Here is an 18629-nt window from a genome sequence, read left to right as displayed (position 1 = left end):
CATCTTTCTCTGGTCTAGGAGCTTCCCAGCACAGGGACTCCAGGTTCAAAGGATACACTCTGCTCCTGGTTCTTCATTCTTGGTGGTAGGAGGACCCCTGTCTCTCTGTTCCCTTCTCTCTTTTATATGTCAAAAGAAATTGACTTAGTATACAACCTAATCTTGTAGATTGAGTCCTGCCTTGTTAACATAACTGCCTGTAATCCTGCCGTATTAACATCATAGAGGTAGGATTTATAACACCTAGAATAATCACATCAAGTGACAAAATGGTGGAAAATCACACAATACTGGGAATCATGGCCTAGCCAAGTGGACATGCATTTCTAGGGGACACAATTCAATCCATAACAAAAACTTTAAGAATTGATCTATATATACACACAGGATCCAATAGCAGAAATACCAAATAGCAAAGAGGTTATTATGAAAAGTGTAGTATATTTATAGGAAAAAATGAAAGAGAAGTAATTTGGCTTCTAAAGTTTTTGTTGTTGTTGTTGTCGGTTCCGACTCATAGCGACCAAATGCACAACAGAATGAAACACTGTCCAGTTCTGCGCCATCCTTACAATCGTTGTTATGCTTGAGCTCATTGTTGCAGCCACTGTGTCAATCCAGCTCGTTGAGGGTCTTCCTCTTTTCCACTGACCCTGTACTCTGCCAAGCATGACGTCCTTCTCCAGGGACTGATCCCTCCTGACAACATGTCCAAAGTATGTAAGACTCAGTCTCACCATCCTTGCCTCTAAGGAGCATTCTGGCCGCACGTCTTCCAAGACAGATTTGTTCATGCTTTTGGCAGTCCATAGCATATTCAATATTCTTCGCCAACACCACAATTCAAAGGCGTCAACTCTCCTTCGGTCTTCCTTATTCATTGTCCAGCTTTCACATGCATATGATGCGATTGAAAATACCATGGCTTGGGTCAGGCGCACCTTAGTCTTCAGGGTGACATCTTTGCTCTTCAACACTTTGAAGAGGTCCTTTGCAGCAGATTTGCCCAATGCAATGCGTCTTTTGATTTCTTGACTGTTCCTTCCATGGCTGTTGATTGTGGATCCAAGTAAAAGGAAATCCTTGACAACTTCTATCTTTTCTCCGTTTATCATGATGTTCCTCATTGGTCCAATTGTGAGGATTTTTGTTTTCTTTATGTTGAGGTGTAATCCATACTGAAGGCTGTGGTCTTTGATCTTCATTAGTAAGTGCTTCAAGTCCTCTTCACTTTCAGCAAGCAAGGTTGTGTCATATGCATAACGCAGGTTGTTAATGAGTCTTCCTCCAATCCTGATGCCCTGTTCTTCTTCATATAGTCCAGCTTCTCGGATTATTTGCTCATCATACAGATTAAACAGGTATGGTAAAAGAGTACTGCCCTGACACGCACCTTTCTAAAGTTAACTGATAAATTCCTTATACACAATGTTGGATTTTTTTTTCATTATGGTTCCATGCACGCAGATAATGCTGGGCAAGAATGAAGAAATTATCTAAATGAAATGGTCCTCAAATTCTCCAAACATGGTAGAATATGAAGTAACAATTTATCTGTTATTTAAAGCCCATTATCATGGTTTGAACTATTCGGAATACTAGGCTAAAGTACAGAATCATGTGTGTATCCATATTATTTTGAACATATTTTAGTAAATATTTTAATAGTAAACTAAATTAGAATTATGTTTCAGTGCTTTCTTAGAATCTCTTGTTTGTATCTTTGAGTTCAATCTATTTCGGTTTATATGGGTCAGTTTATTTCCACATAGATTATACTTTCTATTGTAAAACTTGCATAAGAGATCCTGAATGATTGCTCAATATATATAATTACTAACATAATTATATGCCTTGTTTGATGCAATTGTATAATATAAACTTTTTGTTTTTCACCTCAAATTACATTTTTAATATGCCAGAGGTACTTTTTATTGAGAGGTCTAAGTGACTTTCATAGATGTAAATGGGAATCCTGTAGTGAACACTTTTGTAAGGTAAAAATGTTTTTGTGAATGATATAATTATTCCAAAAGTTTTTTACAAATTTGAATTTTCCATTTTGGATTGAAAAGTAAGCCTTTATTGTGTAGCAATTAATCAAAATGTTATACCTGGCTCATTAGTTACTGAGGGTCATCATCAGAAAATTGATTACGTAGAGGGCCAAACAGCAATGATACCTTCACGACTGAGGTGTGTGGGACTGTTTGCTCCTGTGTTCAGTGCCCTAAGTTCTTGAGTTATTGCGTCTGCTTCTGGTGGGTTTCTGTTTTCTCTTTTTCACTGTGCTGTCAGCTGTTTTGGAAACCCTGGTGGCGTAGTGGTTAAGAGCTACGCTGCTAACCAAAAGGTCGAGGTTGGCAGTTCGAATCCACCAGGCGCTCCTTGGAAACTGTGTGGGGCAGTTTTATTCTGAGTCGGAATCCACTCAACGGCAATGTTTTTTTTTTTTTTTTTTGATCAGCTCTTTCATCTTGTGCTGTCAGTGTATCTGTCTCTAGCAGTGTTCACTGTTCTGGAAAGCAGATAAAGTGAACTTGTTGTATTGGATTTAAAATAAAAGCAAAAATACTTTCTCTGTAAGTCAAATGCAGACTCTAGTTAAAGGACTTCGTGGAATGTATTATGATTGCACAATAACTGCCCACCCCTTCACATTCCCTTGCTCTGAATGTGTTCAGGTTGCTGCCAAAATGACTTCTAGATTACTTAATGTTTACTATACATAATAATTGTTATCAGATTGCCATGATAATTATTTTAAGTATACCTATAAAAATAAGTAAGATATATGTTATAAACTATAAGATGCTCCATTACCTTTATCCTCATTTAAATGTGTATCTATGAAGAGACTCATTCAAAGAGAAGCAATCATGACTCAGAGATTACTTGTCTCAAATAACTGAGGAAAATCTTAAGTTATGCTTCCTAAGGGACCAAAATTAATATGACAAAGATGCTAGTGTTCTTCCCTGGGATTTTCCCTCGTTAATTTCCTTGAAGAACACTCTTGATTCCCAGAAACCTTCTGTTTACAAAAGAAAACTAGTTTTTCTTGAGCTGGTCCTGCTGAGAATTTGCATTTCCACCCTCAACCAAAAAGACCTGTTGCTGACTCATAGTGACCATATAGGACAGAATAGAACTGACTGCTCCATTGGGTTTCCAAGGAGTGGCTGGTGGATTTGAACTGCTGACCTTTTGGTTAGCAGTTTAGTAGTTAAAAAAAAAAAAAAAAAATTATTATGCCACCAGCACTCCGTTATTTCCACCCTAGATATACTGAAATCAGAATCTACATTTTTAAAAAGATCCTCAGGTGATTCTTATATATAACTTCCTGGGAACTTGTTAGAAATGCAAAATTCTCAGCAGGGGGTTGAACTACAGGGGCCTGGAGCCCTGGTTTGCCCACTTGGAAAGATTTATTTAAGCTACCTTGGTTCAAGATTTAACTAAGTACCAAATTAATTTCCAAAAAATTAATATGAGTCAGAATCAACTTGAGAGCAACAGGTTTGGTTTTTTGATTTAACTACTGTGCCTGTTGGCTCCCACCTCAAGCGGGTGCCCAGGGCATACACCCTAACTGCCTCCCACCCCCTAGTTAGGCCTCTGTCTGCATATGAAGTGTTTTAGGAATTTTTATTATTACCTATATCATCTGGGTTTAAGGAAGAGCTTTACCTAAAATACTGGGTAATTGTGACCAAAAAAAAAAAAATGGTTGGAACTTTTTGGTGTGTCAGCCTTTAGTCTCAATAATACCATATCAACATGGAGAAAATTGGGCCACTTAATAGAACCTATAATTCCACTTTAGAGTATAAACTTTTAGAGCTTTTCTGCAAGCAAAAAACAATGTATAGTGACATTTTTTAAAAAAGTTCTTCATCTTTATTGTAGAAGGTACCAAACCAAAAAAACCAAACCCATTGCCATTAAGTCAGTTCCAACTCATAGCAACCCTATAGGACAGAGTAGAACTGCCCCCACAGGGTTTCCAAGGAGCGGCCAGTGGATTCGAACTGCCAGCCTTTTGGTTAGCAGCCAAACGCTTAACTACTACTTCCCATAGAAAATACAGACAGGCAAAAATAAGAAAGTAGAAATCGCCTATAGTTTTAGCACTCCAAGTTAACTAACCATCGTTAGTAACTTGGTATACATTTTTGGAGAAACTTGTTGCATTTAATGTTCTTTGTATTAGTCAACAGATTTTTATAATTTTACATGAAACTCAAGTGCTATTTGATGATGATGTCATGATTTTTCAGATAGATTCACGTAAGAACTAATTAAAAAAAATTTTTTTTTTGCAACAGGAAATACATAAATTTATTTTCTTTTAACAGACGCTGGTTGAGATTTTTCAGAACGTTGGTAGTACCAATATTGCTGATTTCGTTGCCGGCTTACTCACCATTATCATCTGTATGGTAGTTAAGGAATTAAATGATCGATTTAAACACAAAATCCCCATCCCTATTCCTATAGAAGTTATTGTGGTAAGTAGAATATGTAATTCAGAAAAGTCAACATTAAATGAATTGACAGGAAAGAAATTGTTAAAATCAGTAGAGGCTTTTTGTTTTTTCTCTCTGTGTTTTTTTTTAACCTCTTCTTTTGTTTTATTTCAGACAGTAATTGCTACTGCTGTTTCATATGGAGCCAACCTGGAAAAAAATTACAATGCTGGCATTGTTAAATCCATCCCAAGGGGGTGAGTATGACAATCTTAGGCAATACTAATGTATTAGGCCAGTAGTTTCTACTTAAAAATTACAAGCTTCATTTCACTGGTGTCCTTCAATAGTCCTATTTGTGTGTGATCTTGAAGAAATACCCATTTGTGTAAACCATCAAACAAACAGTATGTGTGTAGATAAAGTTCAAGGCATTTATTTAAAAGCAGCCACCTTGTGCACTCTCTGTTTTCATTTTCTTAAATCTTGGCAGTACATGTACAGTTAATACTAGACTTTTGATTTAAACTCATATGTATAATTACAATTATACAATGGCATCTTGATTAGTAACATTAAGTGCACTGTGAACAATCTATTTAAGAAATCAGGAACATCTAGCTAAATTTTCCACCATTTAGTTTGATCTGTCTTAGATAATAATAATCATATCTTTTGTGCCTATCAGTAAAATGCATTATTTTCAAGAAGAGTTTCTACATGCTTGGTAGTTTGATGAATTAGAAGAATAAAAGATCAAGATCCTTCATCCACCTCTGTGGCCTTGGGAGGTTTTCCTATGAAACAAGGGTAATGACAGCTACCCAAGCCTCAGCTAGAGCTTGATGTGAAACACCAATGAGATCTCTCAAGAAAATGTGTAGAAGTGAAAAAAAGTGCCCTACACTATAATTTTATCACCTGGGGTTAAAAATGTGTAGTAGGCTTGGAACATTAACTTGTAGCCTTTATGACTAGCCTTGCTGTTAGATAACCAATAATTACCAGTTTCCTCTCCCTTAATACTTGCTAAGGGACATTATACCAATCTTTTTTTTCTCCATACTCTTATTAGAAACTCTTCAGGCAAGATAAGTCCCAGTGCTTATTCCACAAGGAGTTGTTGCCTTCATATTTGATTAATCTTATGATTTCTTCTAATATCTGTTCAAAAAATATTTTAAAAATTATAACTGGCTACGTGGGACTTTATTTATATATTATCCATTATAGTGTTTCTCAAACTTACCTTTTCAAAAGAATAATGTATGAGACTCCTGTGAAAAAAAATGGCTTCCCACCCCAAATCTATTCAATCAGACTCTCCAGAAGAGAGACCTGGGAATTAATATTTTTCAAGAGCACCCCAGGTGATTCTTAAGATCAGGAGAGTTTGGGAAACTATGTATTAGAAAGAAAAAACTATGTATTAAAAAAAAAAAAAAGGACCAAAATTTTAATACTGAAATATAATACAGGAGGAATTTAATGATAAAAGATGCAGTGTGGCCACTTGAGTTATGGGATTTTCATTCTAACAATTAGGTTATATGAGTCATTATAATTATGTAAAAATATTTTTTAGAGATCTCGTTGTCAGGCTTCGTGATATATAACACTCATAGGTGGTCCACAGCAAAAGCCCTGACCCCATAAATCCATGTTCCATTCATTGATTAGGGGAACTTATTTTTGCTACCCTCAGTTACCCTTTCTGACCCTACAGAGAGGTTTTCCTGGCTATTCCTGGCTACTCTCCTCCTGGGACTCCATATATAGCCTCTTGTCCCTAGGCTTAATTAAGTTTAATCCTCTGACAGACCACCTGGTATGCTGGGTCAGGTAACCTTCCTGACCCCAAGGACTATAAATTCCTTCGTTTGTTTTGCTCAACTTTGTCTCCCTAGAACAGTATCTAGCCCACAGTAGGCTCTCAGAAAATACCTGTTGACAGGATAAAATATGAAAGCCTGTGTCATTATAAGCAAGTCACAAGAGAGGCCTTTGTTACTTGTTCTCACTTGGTAGCACAGAAACAATTCTAATGATATTAGCAAACCTGAAAAACAGAGGGTGGCCTGAAGAGATTGGAAAAAGAGCAAGGAAGGTAGAGTGGTTGAGGTGAATACAATAGAAGGAGGTGGAACAAAGAAAAATTGTGATATTCCACCCTTTCATCTCCCTTTTCCTAAAGGAACCAAAACAAGACTATGGTCAGCAGCTTCCTTTTATTCTATTGAGGGTCAGTATCATATGTTAGGGTTGCTTGATCCCCAATCACAGTTGGGCAGCCAGCCATAAACTATGACTCCATGCCCTTCTTTCTTGCTACCTTTTCTGGCAAAAAATATACAATTTCTCCATGTCCAGTCGGCACCTGAGTATCCTACTAGGATTCACCCAAACTGGGAGCCCTAATCCTCTTACTAAGGCTTTTTCTTAACCAGCAGACTCTAAGAGGGCCAGTCACAACATGCCTTTCTTCTTATGAAACTGATCTTTATCCTGTAGCTCTGAATGTGTCCAGTTCCTCAATCATCACAACCTCGGCTTCTCCTTTACATCTTCTGTCATTGTTTCTCCCCATAACAAGATGGATGATTTTCTCCTCTGTGTTTATAACCCTCTCCTGCCTCAGGGCGGAGCACACCAGTGACCAGTCCCCTCCTCACCAGTGTCAGGTTGTTATCATGTTTATTACCACTAGTTTTCTGTTTTGTAAATGTTTTCAGCTTTGCAGGCCACAATGCCTCTGTTGCACCTACTCAACTCTGCCATTGTAATTTGAAATCATTCATAGCAAATGCATAAACAAATGAACATGGCTGTGTTCTAATAAAACTTTATTTACAAAAACAGGCAATGGTTGTTACCACTGTTTTCTAAAGTGATTTTCTCTACATTTGTACTTGAAAGTGTGGTACAGGGAAGAATAGCAGGGACAAGGACAACAAAATTACAGAGGCCCTTTCCTAGCTGCTTCTCAGGGGCCACTTTTTGTTTTAGCTGGAGTAGTTTTGCTTCAGTTTGGCCAACCTGAAGTAAAAATGTGCAGTTGGCATCATGTTTATCCTGCCTGCCTCTCTTTTATTGGCCCTTTGATCATTCAGAGGTTTACCTCTCTGTCCTCTTCTTTTTGGATAATTGTGTGCTCATACTCTTGTAGTCCTAGGTGCTATTGGTAATGTTATCTCATCAACAGGTCAGATAGGGAAGAGTTCCCTGCAGCCAGACAAGGCCACTGAGTGAGCATAGAATTTGGAAAGAGTTATGTCCACTGAAGGAGGGCAGGAGCTAGTGGAAAAATCTACTCACAGAATGAGATGTCCAGCCAGGGCATTAGGTTGAGTGGCTTGGGACAAATAATTGGCACTATTAAGGTTCAGCAAAACAGTACAGATGGGTGGCAGGAGTATGGCAGATTTAGGCTCTCCCAGCATTTACTGAGCACCCCACTTACTCCTCCTAGTAGCCCTAGGAGAGGAGTATGGAGTCTGTATTTTGTAGTGAGGAAACTGGGACCTGGTAGGGTGAAATAATTTACCCAAAGTCATAAGGTTGCATGTGGAATGATGAAGCCAGGATTTAGGCCCTTTGATTTCAAGTGTTTGCATTTTATCCTGTGTAGCTCTGGGAAACAAGGATCTGGCAGTATTTGGAGAGCTAGACAGGCAGGAAGGCAGTGGGCACTAGGCTGCTATCGAAAGTAAACTCCCTCTAGGACTGGAAAGTTATCATGACGAGCCCAAGTTACCTGAACTAGGGTTGACTGGGTCTCAGGAAAAAGTCAGGAGCCTGGTTTTAAAAAGGAAGGTCCAAGGTCACATTCAGACTAGCAGGTGATGTGATGCCAAGTCCTCAAGTGCTGAATCACAGCTCCTAACATCCTGTCTGCCTACAGATAGGATCCATTCCAGAGCCTACATGTGGGCTAAGATGGGAAGTGGTGAGAAAAGAAGTCTGAAAGTGGGGGGTCAGTTAATCTCGCCCATGGGGGGAGGAAAGATACAAGGGAAGAGAACCATGTAGATCTTGTAACCTAAGCAATCATCTAACATTTATACCTGCACTTACTAAATGGCCTTGAGCAAGTCACTTCATTCTTCTGGGTCTCAGTTCTTTTTTCAACAAAATGAGACAGGTTGATCCAACAATATCCTGGATGCTTGCTGGTTCTAAATTCCTATGATTTTCTATAAGAATCTTATTTCTAATCGAATTTTACCACTTTTCTCTAGTTGTAGAGAAAAAATATGTATCGTTCCCTATTAATGGAACTTCAGGCATAAGTGAGGTAGGTGGTGGAGATATTTTTGGCAAGTAACCTCTAGAATTATACCATGTGGTTAGTCATCAAAATATAATTAAATGAAAGGTCATTTCCCGGATTTTCTTGCTTGGGGCAACCTCATGATTATAAACTTCTAGGTTTATTTCTAATTTCTTAATATGGCTTATACAGTAGCTCTGGTTTTGTCATTCAGATATAAGTATCTAACAAACAGTAGTCATTTTACCCTACAATTTTGGGGTATTTTAGTAACTGTAACTATGAAGTATTCTGAAGATTAAACAAATTAATTTGTGGGGGGGAGGGACCTCAGGAAGATTTTAAATATCATGGCTCTTAAGATTTAGATGTTTCACTTAGCTCTTTTAGCATCTTATCTTTGTCTCTTTAACACACCTGAGAATACTTCATACAGAAGAAGTCTCACTTTATGGCTAGAATAGCTTTTAAATTCAAAGACTTTTAAGATGAAATTATATTTGTGTAAGGAGAAAGGGTCGGCAGTTCGAATCTGCCAGACGCTTCTTGGAAACTCTATGAGGCAGTTCTACTCTGTCCTATAGGGTCGCTATGAGTCGGAATCGACTGGAGGATGCTGGTTTTTTTTAAGGAGAAATGGTAATGTGTGAAAAGGCAGGGCATGGTGTTGTACGATATTAAAGAATCAAGAAAACCAGGTTTCTTCGTGGCAGAAGTATAGACTAGACAGCATATGTAGGCTCTCAAATAGCATACAAAGAAATCAGCCAGTGAGATACTATCAATTTTTAATTAAAAAGTGTAAAAATGATGCTACCACTTATGTATCTAATGTGCTTTTTTGTTTTCTTGAATCAAATGCTTTGACGTCTACCATGTGGCTGAGCTGACGTGGCATTTGGTGAAGTGGGAAAAGAACTGTGGTTGCATTGTCTTAGCACTCTTCATTTAAAAACTCACTAGGTTTTTGCCTCCTGTGATTCCACCTGTGAGCTTGTTTTCTGAGATGATGACTGCGTCATTTTCCATTGCTGTGGTTGCTTACGCTATTGCAGTGTCTGTAGGAAAAGTGTATGCCATCAAGTATGATTACGCCATTGATGGGAACCAGGTATGGTCGGTTTTTCTTCTGAGCTGGTTTTCTTTATAGGGCTACAAATGAGAAGAAGAAGGGGAAAAAAACTAAATGAAAAGAGTTTGGTGTCTGTTGAAGAAGGCATTGAGTTCTTCCTCCAGTCCTTATTGGGCTGGTTTCCCTTTGTGCTTGCTAATTTGAAGTTATTTTGGAATATGGAAGCTGCATCACTTTACTTTCACTTTTTTAAGAGACAAGTTGAAGTGATTGTCAGGGCATTCAAAATTAACGTATTAGGTCAGAGTTAGAATTCTTCATGCATCTCCTCTAGGTCAGTTTTTTGCTAAGTGGCAGCTACAATATGACAAAATGGTGCAATTCACACTGTTAGTAATAGTTATGACCACTTTAAATTGAGGCAATTCAGTGTGCAATTAATATATACAGAAGAGTTTTTGTAGGCATATGATGCGTTGCTGATTTTATATTGCTCACAAATCTCCAAGGATGATATGTTCCTGGAAACACAACAGTTACAGCAGTTAAATGATTAGTAGTCAAGCAGAATAATAGCTCTCCTGGTCGTAATATACTTATTAGCAAATATTTAACCATAGAAAATGCCTTACGTTAGAGCAGAAAAATGCTTTATGTGAGGGTTGCAGATAAGCCACTCAACACGCAGTGAAATAAGCATTTTAGCAAAGGATCTGTTACTATCACTTGTCAGCCTTAAAAACTGTTGAGAGAAATGAGGCCTCTCTTGAATTCTATAGGCTCCAACCTCCTGATGTCTACAAGACCCCCAGGTACATTTAACAGTAAAGATTAAATTGGGGCCACCAGGAAGGTGGGTTTGGGAGTTTACTTTCTTAAACACTCCATGAGGGTCTTACAAAGGTTATTATATTTGTACTGTAGCATCACTGCAGCCCTGGTGGTACAGTGGTTAAGAGCTTGTTTGAATCCACCAACCATTTCCTGGAAACCATACGGGGCAGTTCTACTCTGTCCTGTAGGGTGGCTATGAGTCATGATTGACTAGATGGCAACAAGTTTGGTTTGGTGTTTTTGGTAGCATCACCATTATCCAGTCTCTCTTTTAGGAATTCGTCGCCTTTGGGATCAGCAACATCTTCTCAGGATTCTTCTCTTGTTTTGTGGCCACCACTGCCCTGTCACGCACCGCCGTCCAAGAGAGCACTGGGGGAAAGACACAGGTATGGAACGACCTAATATGACGATTTTCATTTACGATCACAAAGAGCAAGTCAGGAAGGGTGTCTGAGAAAAGCTGGCATAGGAATTGAGCAGCACAGTTAGCGTATGAGAAGAAAGGGCATTGTGCTTCCTGATCTGATTCAACCTAGGTCTATCCAGCTCCATGGTCTGCTTCTTCACTGAAAACTTAAAAAACAACGTTTATGGTTTTCTGATGAAGCAATTCTTAAATCTCTTTGTGTTAGGGCTCACCTGACAGCTAAATTTACCTGAGTTTCTAGGCACAATAATGATTGACACGTAATTAGTAATAGAGAATGTTGGTTGTTACCAATTTGTTATCTGAGGATAAAGAGGGCCTAGTAAGAATACTTCATGGCTTAGTGAGTTATTATATTTATCAGGAAAATGACAAGCATACGTTGACGTTTCCTTTACAAGGATCAGTAATTTCCTCCAAAGGCCTTTGCTCCCACTGAACAGCAGTTTGGTAGCCAAGAATATATTTGTTGTAACATTTTGACATTTATTCTAAGTAAGGTTTTTGTTCCTAAACTTTGAATGCGGGATTAACCTTGTCTTTTAAAAAATCTCGTTTTAAGGTGTTAACTTCACAAGGTGACCAAAAATCCAGCAGCCCTGTTAATCTCAGGATAACCCCTCCCTCAATCGCACGTAAAGCTCAGGAGCTGTTCTTAAAGAACACCCTTTCTAGGCAGAGAGGGAGTCAGATATACCAAATCAATGGGTAAAGTCAGAGGCAGACTCTGGAATTATGTTTATGTTATGCCTGGAGAGCTTATTCCTTTAAACACAGAAAGAGCTATTATTTAAGAATAAGAGGTGCATTGAGAGCGTAAAGAAGAACAAACCAAAACTAAAGAGTGGTAATATGCGTACACATGCACGCACACACACACACACACACACACACACACACACACACACACACAGAGTCTTCAAATAGGGTTTTATTGAGGGAGAACCCATTGCCGTTGAGTTGATTCTGACTCATAGCGACCCTATAGGAAAGAGTAGAACTTTCCCATAGGGTTCCCAAGGAGCAGCTGGTGGATTTAAACTGCTGACCTTTTGGTTAGCAGCCAAGCTCTTAACCACTGTGCCACCACAGCTCCTATTGAGGCAGAGACACTTACAAATAGCTACAAAAGGATATCATTGAGAAAACAAATGATTCCAATGGTGGCTTAGCCCAGGGAGCCTTAATTATCCCCAAGGTGCACTTGATGGTCTTTTTCCATTTGTGATAGATCTTTATGACAGAGTTGGAAGAATTGGCCTCTTCCAATTTCTTGGTTCTTTTTAAACAAAAATTTTAATTCTAGTTTTCAGAAATTTTCTCTTTATAACTGAGTTTACATTTTTTCTTCTTCAATTTTTTTTTTTTTTTTTGTAAACATTTCTAGATCTGAAGCAACAGGTAAAATAATACAGCCTTTTCCAAGGGGCATAACTAGAGATCTCTGATCAAGGGGATGAGGTCAGAGTTTATTGCTTAAGCAGTGCCCCTGTTCAGGCTGCAGCCATTAGCAGTGGGGGTTTCTGCTGCTTTTTTTTAGATGGGGCATTGACAAGTTGTCCAGAGCTCATGGTCTTGAAATGGGTGGAGGCAAATCCTGAAATGCTGGTGTCCACTCACTCTCCTGCTATTACCTCCAGGCACGGGCTGGCCTCCGGAATAAGAATGCTCATGTAAAGTGACCTCCTTGGCAAGGGGCTTGGGGGATAATGGTCTTCTGGTAAGCTGATATCCCCTGTCACACACTAGTGTATTATACTGAGGAATGAAGGATGCCTGGATTTCAGCATTGAAGAATGAACCATGCTCAGAAATGACTTGATATTTAATTACTGAAATGTATACTAAGTTCTGAGGTTAAAAGTCTAAGTGTCTGCACTGAAATCCAGGGACTGAAGACAAATAAATTGGCAGGCCTCGCCTTATTGTGTAGCCTTTCATATTTTCTGTTATGTTAGAACCTTAGTTTCCGCATCTATAAAATGGGAAGATAATCGAATCCGCCTCATAGAGGTGTTGTGAGGATTAAATGAGGAAATGTTTGTAAAGTCCTGGCACATGCTTGTAAATGTTCATTTTTCCAGTCATGAGCAACTCCAGGGTAGGAACAGAGTCTTAGTACCCATGATACATATTTTGTGCCTGGCACATAAGAAGCATCCAGTGTCTATTTGTTGAATGGAAGAAGGAATATTGGTGGACATCAACTGTTTCGACACAAATACAGATTGTAGAAGAGCTGTTCTTCCTCTCCCTCCCCCATCTGATTCCTACTGACTCATGAAAAAATAATTCTGATTAGCAAACTACTCTCTAGCTGATTATGCTCTCATTTAACAGAATAATTAATTTCCTAGCAATTGAATCTGCTCATAGATATAAAATCTATATTGTTTTCCTCAAACCAGCCTTATAAAGTACAGGTAACTGATTCCTGACAGATCTTAATACAGTGACCAAAATTAGCCTTTGGTCCCCATAATCGGGGGCTTATTGTTACGTATACTTGGTGAGTAGGTGACCACTCTCTTAATGTGAGCTGGGCAGGTGGCTGTGGTCCCAAATCTCCATATGGCTCTCCAGTTCGCAGTGAGATGCAAGTGGCAAATGGGACACAATAAATATTGGTTAAGAAATTGCACTGGAGGAGTCCCTGGGTGGTACAAGTGGTTAATGTGCTCAGCTGCTAACTAGAAGTTTGTAGGTTCAAGTCCACCCATGGGTACCTCAGAAGAAAGGCCTGGTGCTTTTTCTGAAAAATTAGGCATTGAAAACTCTACGGAGCACAGTTTTATTCTGACACACATAGGGTTACCATGAATTGCGGCCCCCATGAGTCAGAGTCAACTGGATGGCAGCTGGTGGTTTAACTGCATGGAAGGAAGGAGAGAAGGGAGGACGGGAGGAAGAAATGAAGGGAGGATATTAGCATCCTCGTAGCAGAGGGGAAAGCTCACCAAGGTGAGGGGAGCCTGAAGGTGTGGTAGTAGGTGGTAACACAGCCTAGGAAAGGGGAGCTAGCAAACAAAGCAAACTAGTCATATACATAATATTGCCTCAGGCTGGCCCAGCTGTAATCTGAACATAAAGGATCAGTTTTCCAGGTGGAGCGAATGGGTGTGACTATGAAATTCCCTTACGTTTTCTAATTCTCTATTTCTGTCTCCTTTTCTCTGTCTCCTTTAACTCAAAAATCTTGCATGCGGCAGTAGCTGGTCTCAACGCCATCTTCTCTGTTGCTTCCTCCCTGATTGCTTTGCTTCCAGTTCCCTGTCTCCTCTTCTTTGTTTCAGAGCTTCTATTCTTCACTTCGGCCATGCCCCAGCTGTCTCGACAGAGAATTCACTGGTCATCTAATCAAACCAGAGAGTAGCCCCACCCCCTCAGCCTCTCTCCTGACTATCTTAGGAGAGCTTTTGGGCAGTGAAGGTAAAGTTTTTGAAGCTTCTTTTTCACCCCTGGTATTGCCTAGTCACTCTACAGTTGCCATTAAGAAACTGCCGTGGGGCAGAGCTGGGAGCCTGCTCAAAGCCTACATCCGTGGAAATGGCACAGGAAGCAGGAGACACAGCCCCACCTCTCGACATGCTAATGTGACATTTCGAATTTGTAATATGATTGGTAAATTTATTTTCTCTGAGACTTCCGTGGGAACCATGTGCTGTAAGTACAAAGTGTTACCAGGATTGCTAGTATGGCTGCTGCTTCAATAATTCAGAAGAATCGGATATGACATCATTAGAGCCGTGAGAATTTATTTTCCAAGAATATCACAATGATCTGTTATTGGGAGAAGGGAGGTGGTCATTGCTTCTTGGTATGGCAAACAACTAGAAGTTTGGTCCCCTGAATTGACACGAAGACTATAGGTCTATAATATATCCTGAGACCCTGGGTGTATAAATGGTAGAGTGCTCAACTGCTAACTGAAAGGTTGGAGATTCAAGTCCACCCAGAGGAGCCTTGGAAGAAAGACCTGGCAACCTACTTTAGAAAAAATCATCCATTTAAAACCCTATGGAGCACAGTTCTGCTCTGACCCACAGGAGGTCACCATGAATCAGCTCTGACTTCACGACAACTGGTTACTGGTAATATATCCAAATGAAAGTCAGGTCAAACTGGCTTTACTTTAGCAGGCTCAGTTTCCACGTTTTCTTTAGCTTCTCTGCCATAAACCGAACCAAACCCATTGCTGTCGAGTTGATTCCAACTCATAGTGACCCAATAGGACAAAGCAGAACTGCCCCATAGAGTTTCCAAGGTCGTAATCTTTAAAAGGAAGCAGACTGCCACAGCCTTTTCCTGCAGAGCTGCTGATGGGTTCAAAGCACTGACCTTTTCGTTAGCAGCCAAGCGCTTAGCCTCTGCACCACCTGGGCTCCTTTCTGCCATAACTACTGTATTCATTTTCCATTTTTGTTCACTTTTGTATAGTTTTAGCAAATAATTCTCATTTCTCTCAGCAGTATTGAGCAGGAGGGGGAGGCAGGAAGTCATCAAGTGTGCCTGTGAATGGGCCTCTCACACACCTTTAGCGAGCTGAAGAAGGAGGATGAGCCCTGTTCATGTGAGGTGTGTGTCTTTCAGATTGCTGGCATCCTCTCGGCTGTGATTGTGATGGTCGCCATTGTTGCCCTGGGGAAGCTGCTGGAACCCCTGCAGAAGGTATAACCCTGCTTCTGCGAACACTGATTGAATAATTTCCCTTCACTGCTTCTGAAACCAGAGAAATAACAGGAGATTTACAAATCATCACATCGTCACATGGAAAGCCATTCGCCTGAATAACACAACCTTCCCTGTCTCTCTTGGCAGTCGGTGTTGGCAGGTGTTGTGATCGCCAACCTGAAAGGGATGTTTATGCAAGTGTGTGATGTCCCTCGTCTATGGCGGCAGAATAAGGTTGATGCTGTAAGTCACCTACTGTTCGTTTTTCTCTGAAAAAATACTTTGGTGTTTATGCCTGCTGCCATATCACTATGTCTCCTTTTCTCCTAAATATTGTTAGCGCTTTGAGAACCCCAAAACAAAATAAGAATTGTGTGGATAAACCAGAGCAGAAGTCTTCCACAGGAACTGTCTTTTGTGAGATTCCTGTATCTCTGCGAAGATCCATGTCTAGCAAGACTCCCGTCTGAGGCTTATTCATGCACTCCTGGCCTTCTAAAGCCAAAACACAAATAATATTTTTAAATACTGAAATTTAGAAGAACAAGCAAAAACAAAACACAAAACAATGCAAGAACAAAAATTAAAGACATAAACTCATGCCGATGATAATTCTGACCAAAGTAACCTTCATAGCTATTCTGAGAATTTACTGAAATCAGAAGGTAAATCCTTTAGAGTTTCACTCTGATTTAAACCAGGACCGATAAAAAGTGTGAGAAAACTTTCTGTATGCCAATACAAAAAGATCTCTAAGACAAACCATAATATGAAAAAGAGACCTATGCAGAGTGGAATAGTGTGTATAATATGATAAGAGGTGGGAATATAAGATACGCTGTACAGTCATATTTACTTACATTTGCGAAAAGAAATGCTTAGGAAAAGCATACATACGTACATACAAATAACAGAGGACACAAATAGGCAGGAGGAAGGGGACTTGGTGGAGAGGAGAGAGGTTTCTCCAGTGTACGTTGTTTTAAGTATTATTTCCTTTTGAACCATGTGAATACACTACCTATTCAAAAATTAAAAAAAAAAAAAAGAAATGACACAGTTGGTCTTTATTCGGAAGGCTAATTTCCATTTTATGTAAATGTGAAACAAATAAAGTCAAAATGTATTTTTAAAAGGCCATAATTTGTTCTTAGATCATTGATCTTACTATTTTTACAGGTAGTCTCTCACCTGTTGATGATACCTGATGAATTAATGTAATTGTTTCATTTCTATCTTTTCGTAGGTTATCTGGGTGTTCACCTGCCTAGCATCCATCATTCTGGGGCTGGACCTCGGCTTACTAGCTGGCCTTATGTTTGCATTACTGACTGTGGTCCTGAGAGTTCAGTTGTGAGTAATATAAGAGACTCACATTTTCCCGTCGACAGGAAAATATACCCTGACCTTTCTTATATCATTTCGATAAGTGTAGTGAGACCATATTTCATAAAGTTGTTGTTAGCAACTCCAACTCATGTTGATATTAAGTACAACAGAAAGAAATGCTGCCCAATCCTGTATCATCTTCATGACCATTGATCATGAGACAATATTCTGTTGTGATTCATAAGGTTTTCACTGACTAATTTTCAGAAATATATCGTCAGGCCCTTGTTTTCTAGTCCGTCTTAGTCTAGAAGCTCTGCTAAAACCTGTCCACCATGGGTGACCCTGCTGGTATTTGAAATAACAGTGACATAGCTTCCAGCATCATAGCAACATGCAAGCCACCACAATATGACATACTGACAGATGGATGATGGGTATTTCATAATAAACAAAAAAAAACCCATTGCCATCGAATCGAGTCCGACTCATAGCGACCCTATAGGACAGGGTAGAACAGTCCCACAGAGTTTCTAAGGAGTGCCTGGTGGATTTGAACTGCTGACCCTTTGGTTAGCAGCCACAGCACTTAACCACTATACCACCAGGATTTTATAATAGTTATTATCTATTGAGTGCTTCTATGAATTAAGCATACAACATTTTACATGTGATATATTTAATCTTCAGAAAAAATCCTGTGAATAGGTTTTATTATCTCATTCCACAGGTAAGAAAACTAGAGCTCAGAAAGGTTAAGAACCTTGCCTAAGCTCACATAGCTAGTAACTGGCAGAGCTAGGATTTGAACCCAGGTCTATCTCACCCCAAAATCCACGCACCAGTCACGTGCTCTACTGCCATGCTGTCCTTTGAAGTCATTGTGAGACTAAAAGACTCTGATTATTTTGTAGTTTCTTCTTCAAATGAGATGAAGTATATGAGGCCATGGCCCAAGGCTTGGGAAATGACAGTTGCTCAATATATTTAGCTCCTTTTCTTCTTTTGAGGCTAAGAGGTCACCAGTTCTGTAACCCAGAACAGGAGAACTTTACAACAGTTGACTCTAGGCAAAATTTGTTCAAATCTGCCACATAAGGCATATACCAAATAAACTGTAAGACAAGCTACACAATTATGTGAAGTAGGATAATTAGATCATATGCAGAGGGAAGCAGCAAAGACATGATTCAAAGAACGGGAAACAACCTGTGAGGAAAAGTTGGGGGCCTGTAGCTGGGTTTTTGTTGTTGATTTTGTTTTGAGTCTTGAAAGGGTTTAGGTATGTGCCCTCTGGGGCTAACGTGGGAACACAGTCTCTCCTCACACTTCCATGTCTTCCCAGACTTCTGGCCCCTTCTCTGCCTGCCCTGGGGCCATGAAGGACCAAGAAACCTGGAAAGACATCAACTCAGAAGTCTTCAGCTTAGCACAAGCCTCCCTCTCCTGCCCCACAAACCATTTCTCCCTCTTGCCCTCTTTCCTTACCCTGGCATGTTAGTGTTTACCCAAAAGGCTTGTGTTTACTGCCTCAACACCCTAAGTGGTTAC

The 18629-nt window shown here is 39.6% G+C and overlaps 1 protein-coding gene across 1 annotated transcript in view; it reads left to right on the top strand.

The window, feature by feature from the left end:
* Positions 1 to 18629, top strand: part of SLC26A4 (solute carrier family 26 member 4) — a 59962-nt gene that overhangs the window by 21765 nt on the left and 19568 nt on the right. The window contains exons 6-12 of the mRNA XM_003407207.4: positions 4362 to 4514; positions 4647 to 4729; positions 9706 to 9853; positions 10924 to 11037; positions 15669 to 15746; positions 15897 to 15992; positions 16996 to 17102. Of these exons, the coding sequence (XP_003407255.2) occupies positions 4362 to 4514; positions 4647 to 4729; positions 9706 to 9853; positions 10924 to 11037; positions 15669 to 15746; positions 15897 to 15992; positions 16996 to 17102 (779 nt within the window). The remainder of the gene's footprint in view (positions 1 to 4361; positions 4515 to 4646; positions 4730 to 9705; positions 9854 to 10923; positions 11038 to 15668; positions 15747 to 15896; positions 15993 to 16995; positions 17103 to 18629) is intronic.

The sequence above is a fragment of the Loxodonta africana genome, chromosome 8 (genome assembly GCF_030014295.1).
Source record: "Loxodonta africana isolate mLoxAfr1 chromosome 8, mLoxAfr1.hap2, whole genome shotgun sequence".
NCBI classification, from domain to species: Eukaryota; Metazoa; Chordata; class Mammalia; order Proboscidea; family Elephantidae; genus Loxodonta; species Loxodonta africana.
This window is presented reverse-complemented; position numbering and strand designations above follow the sequence as displayed.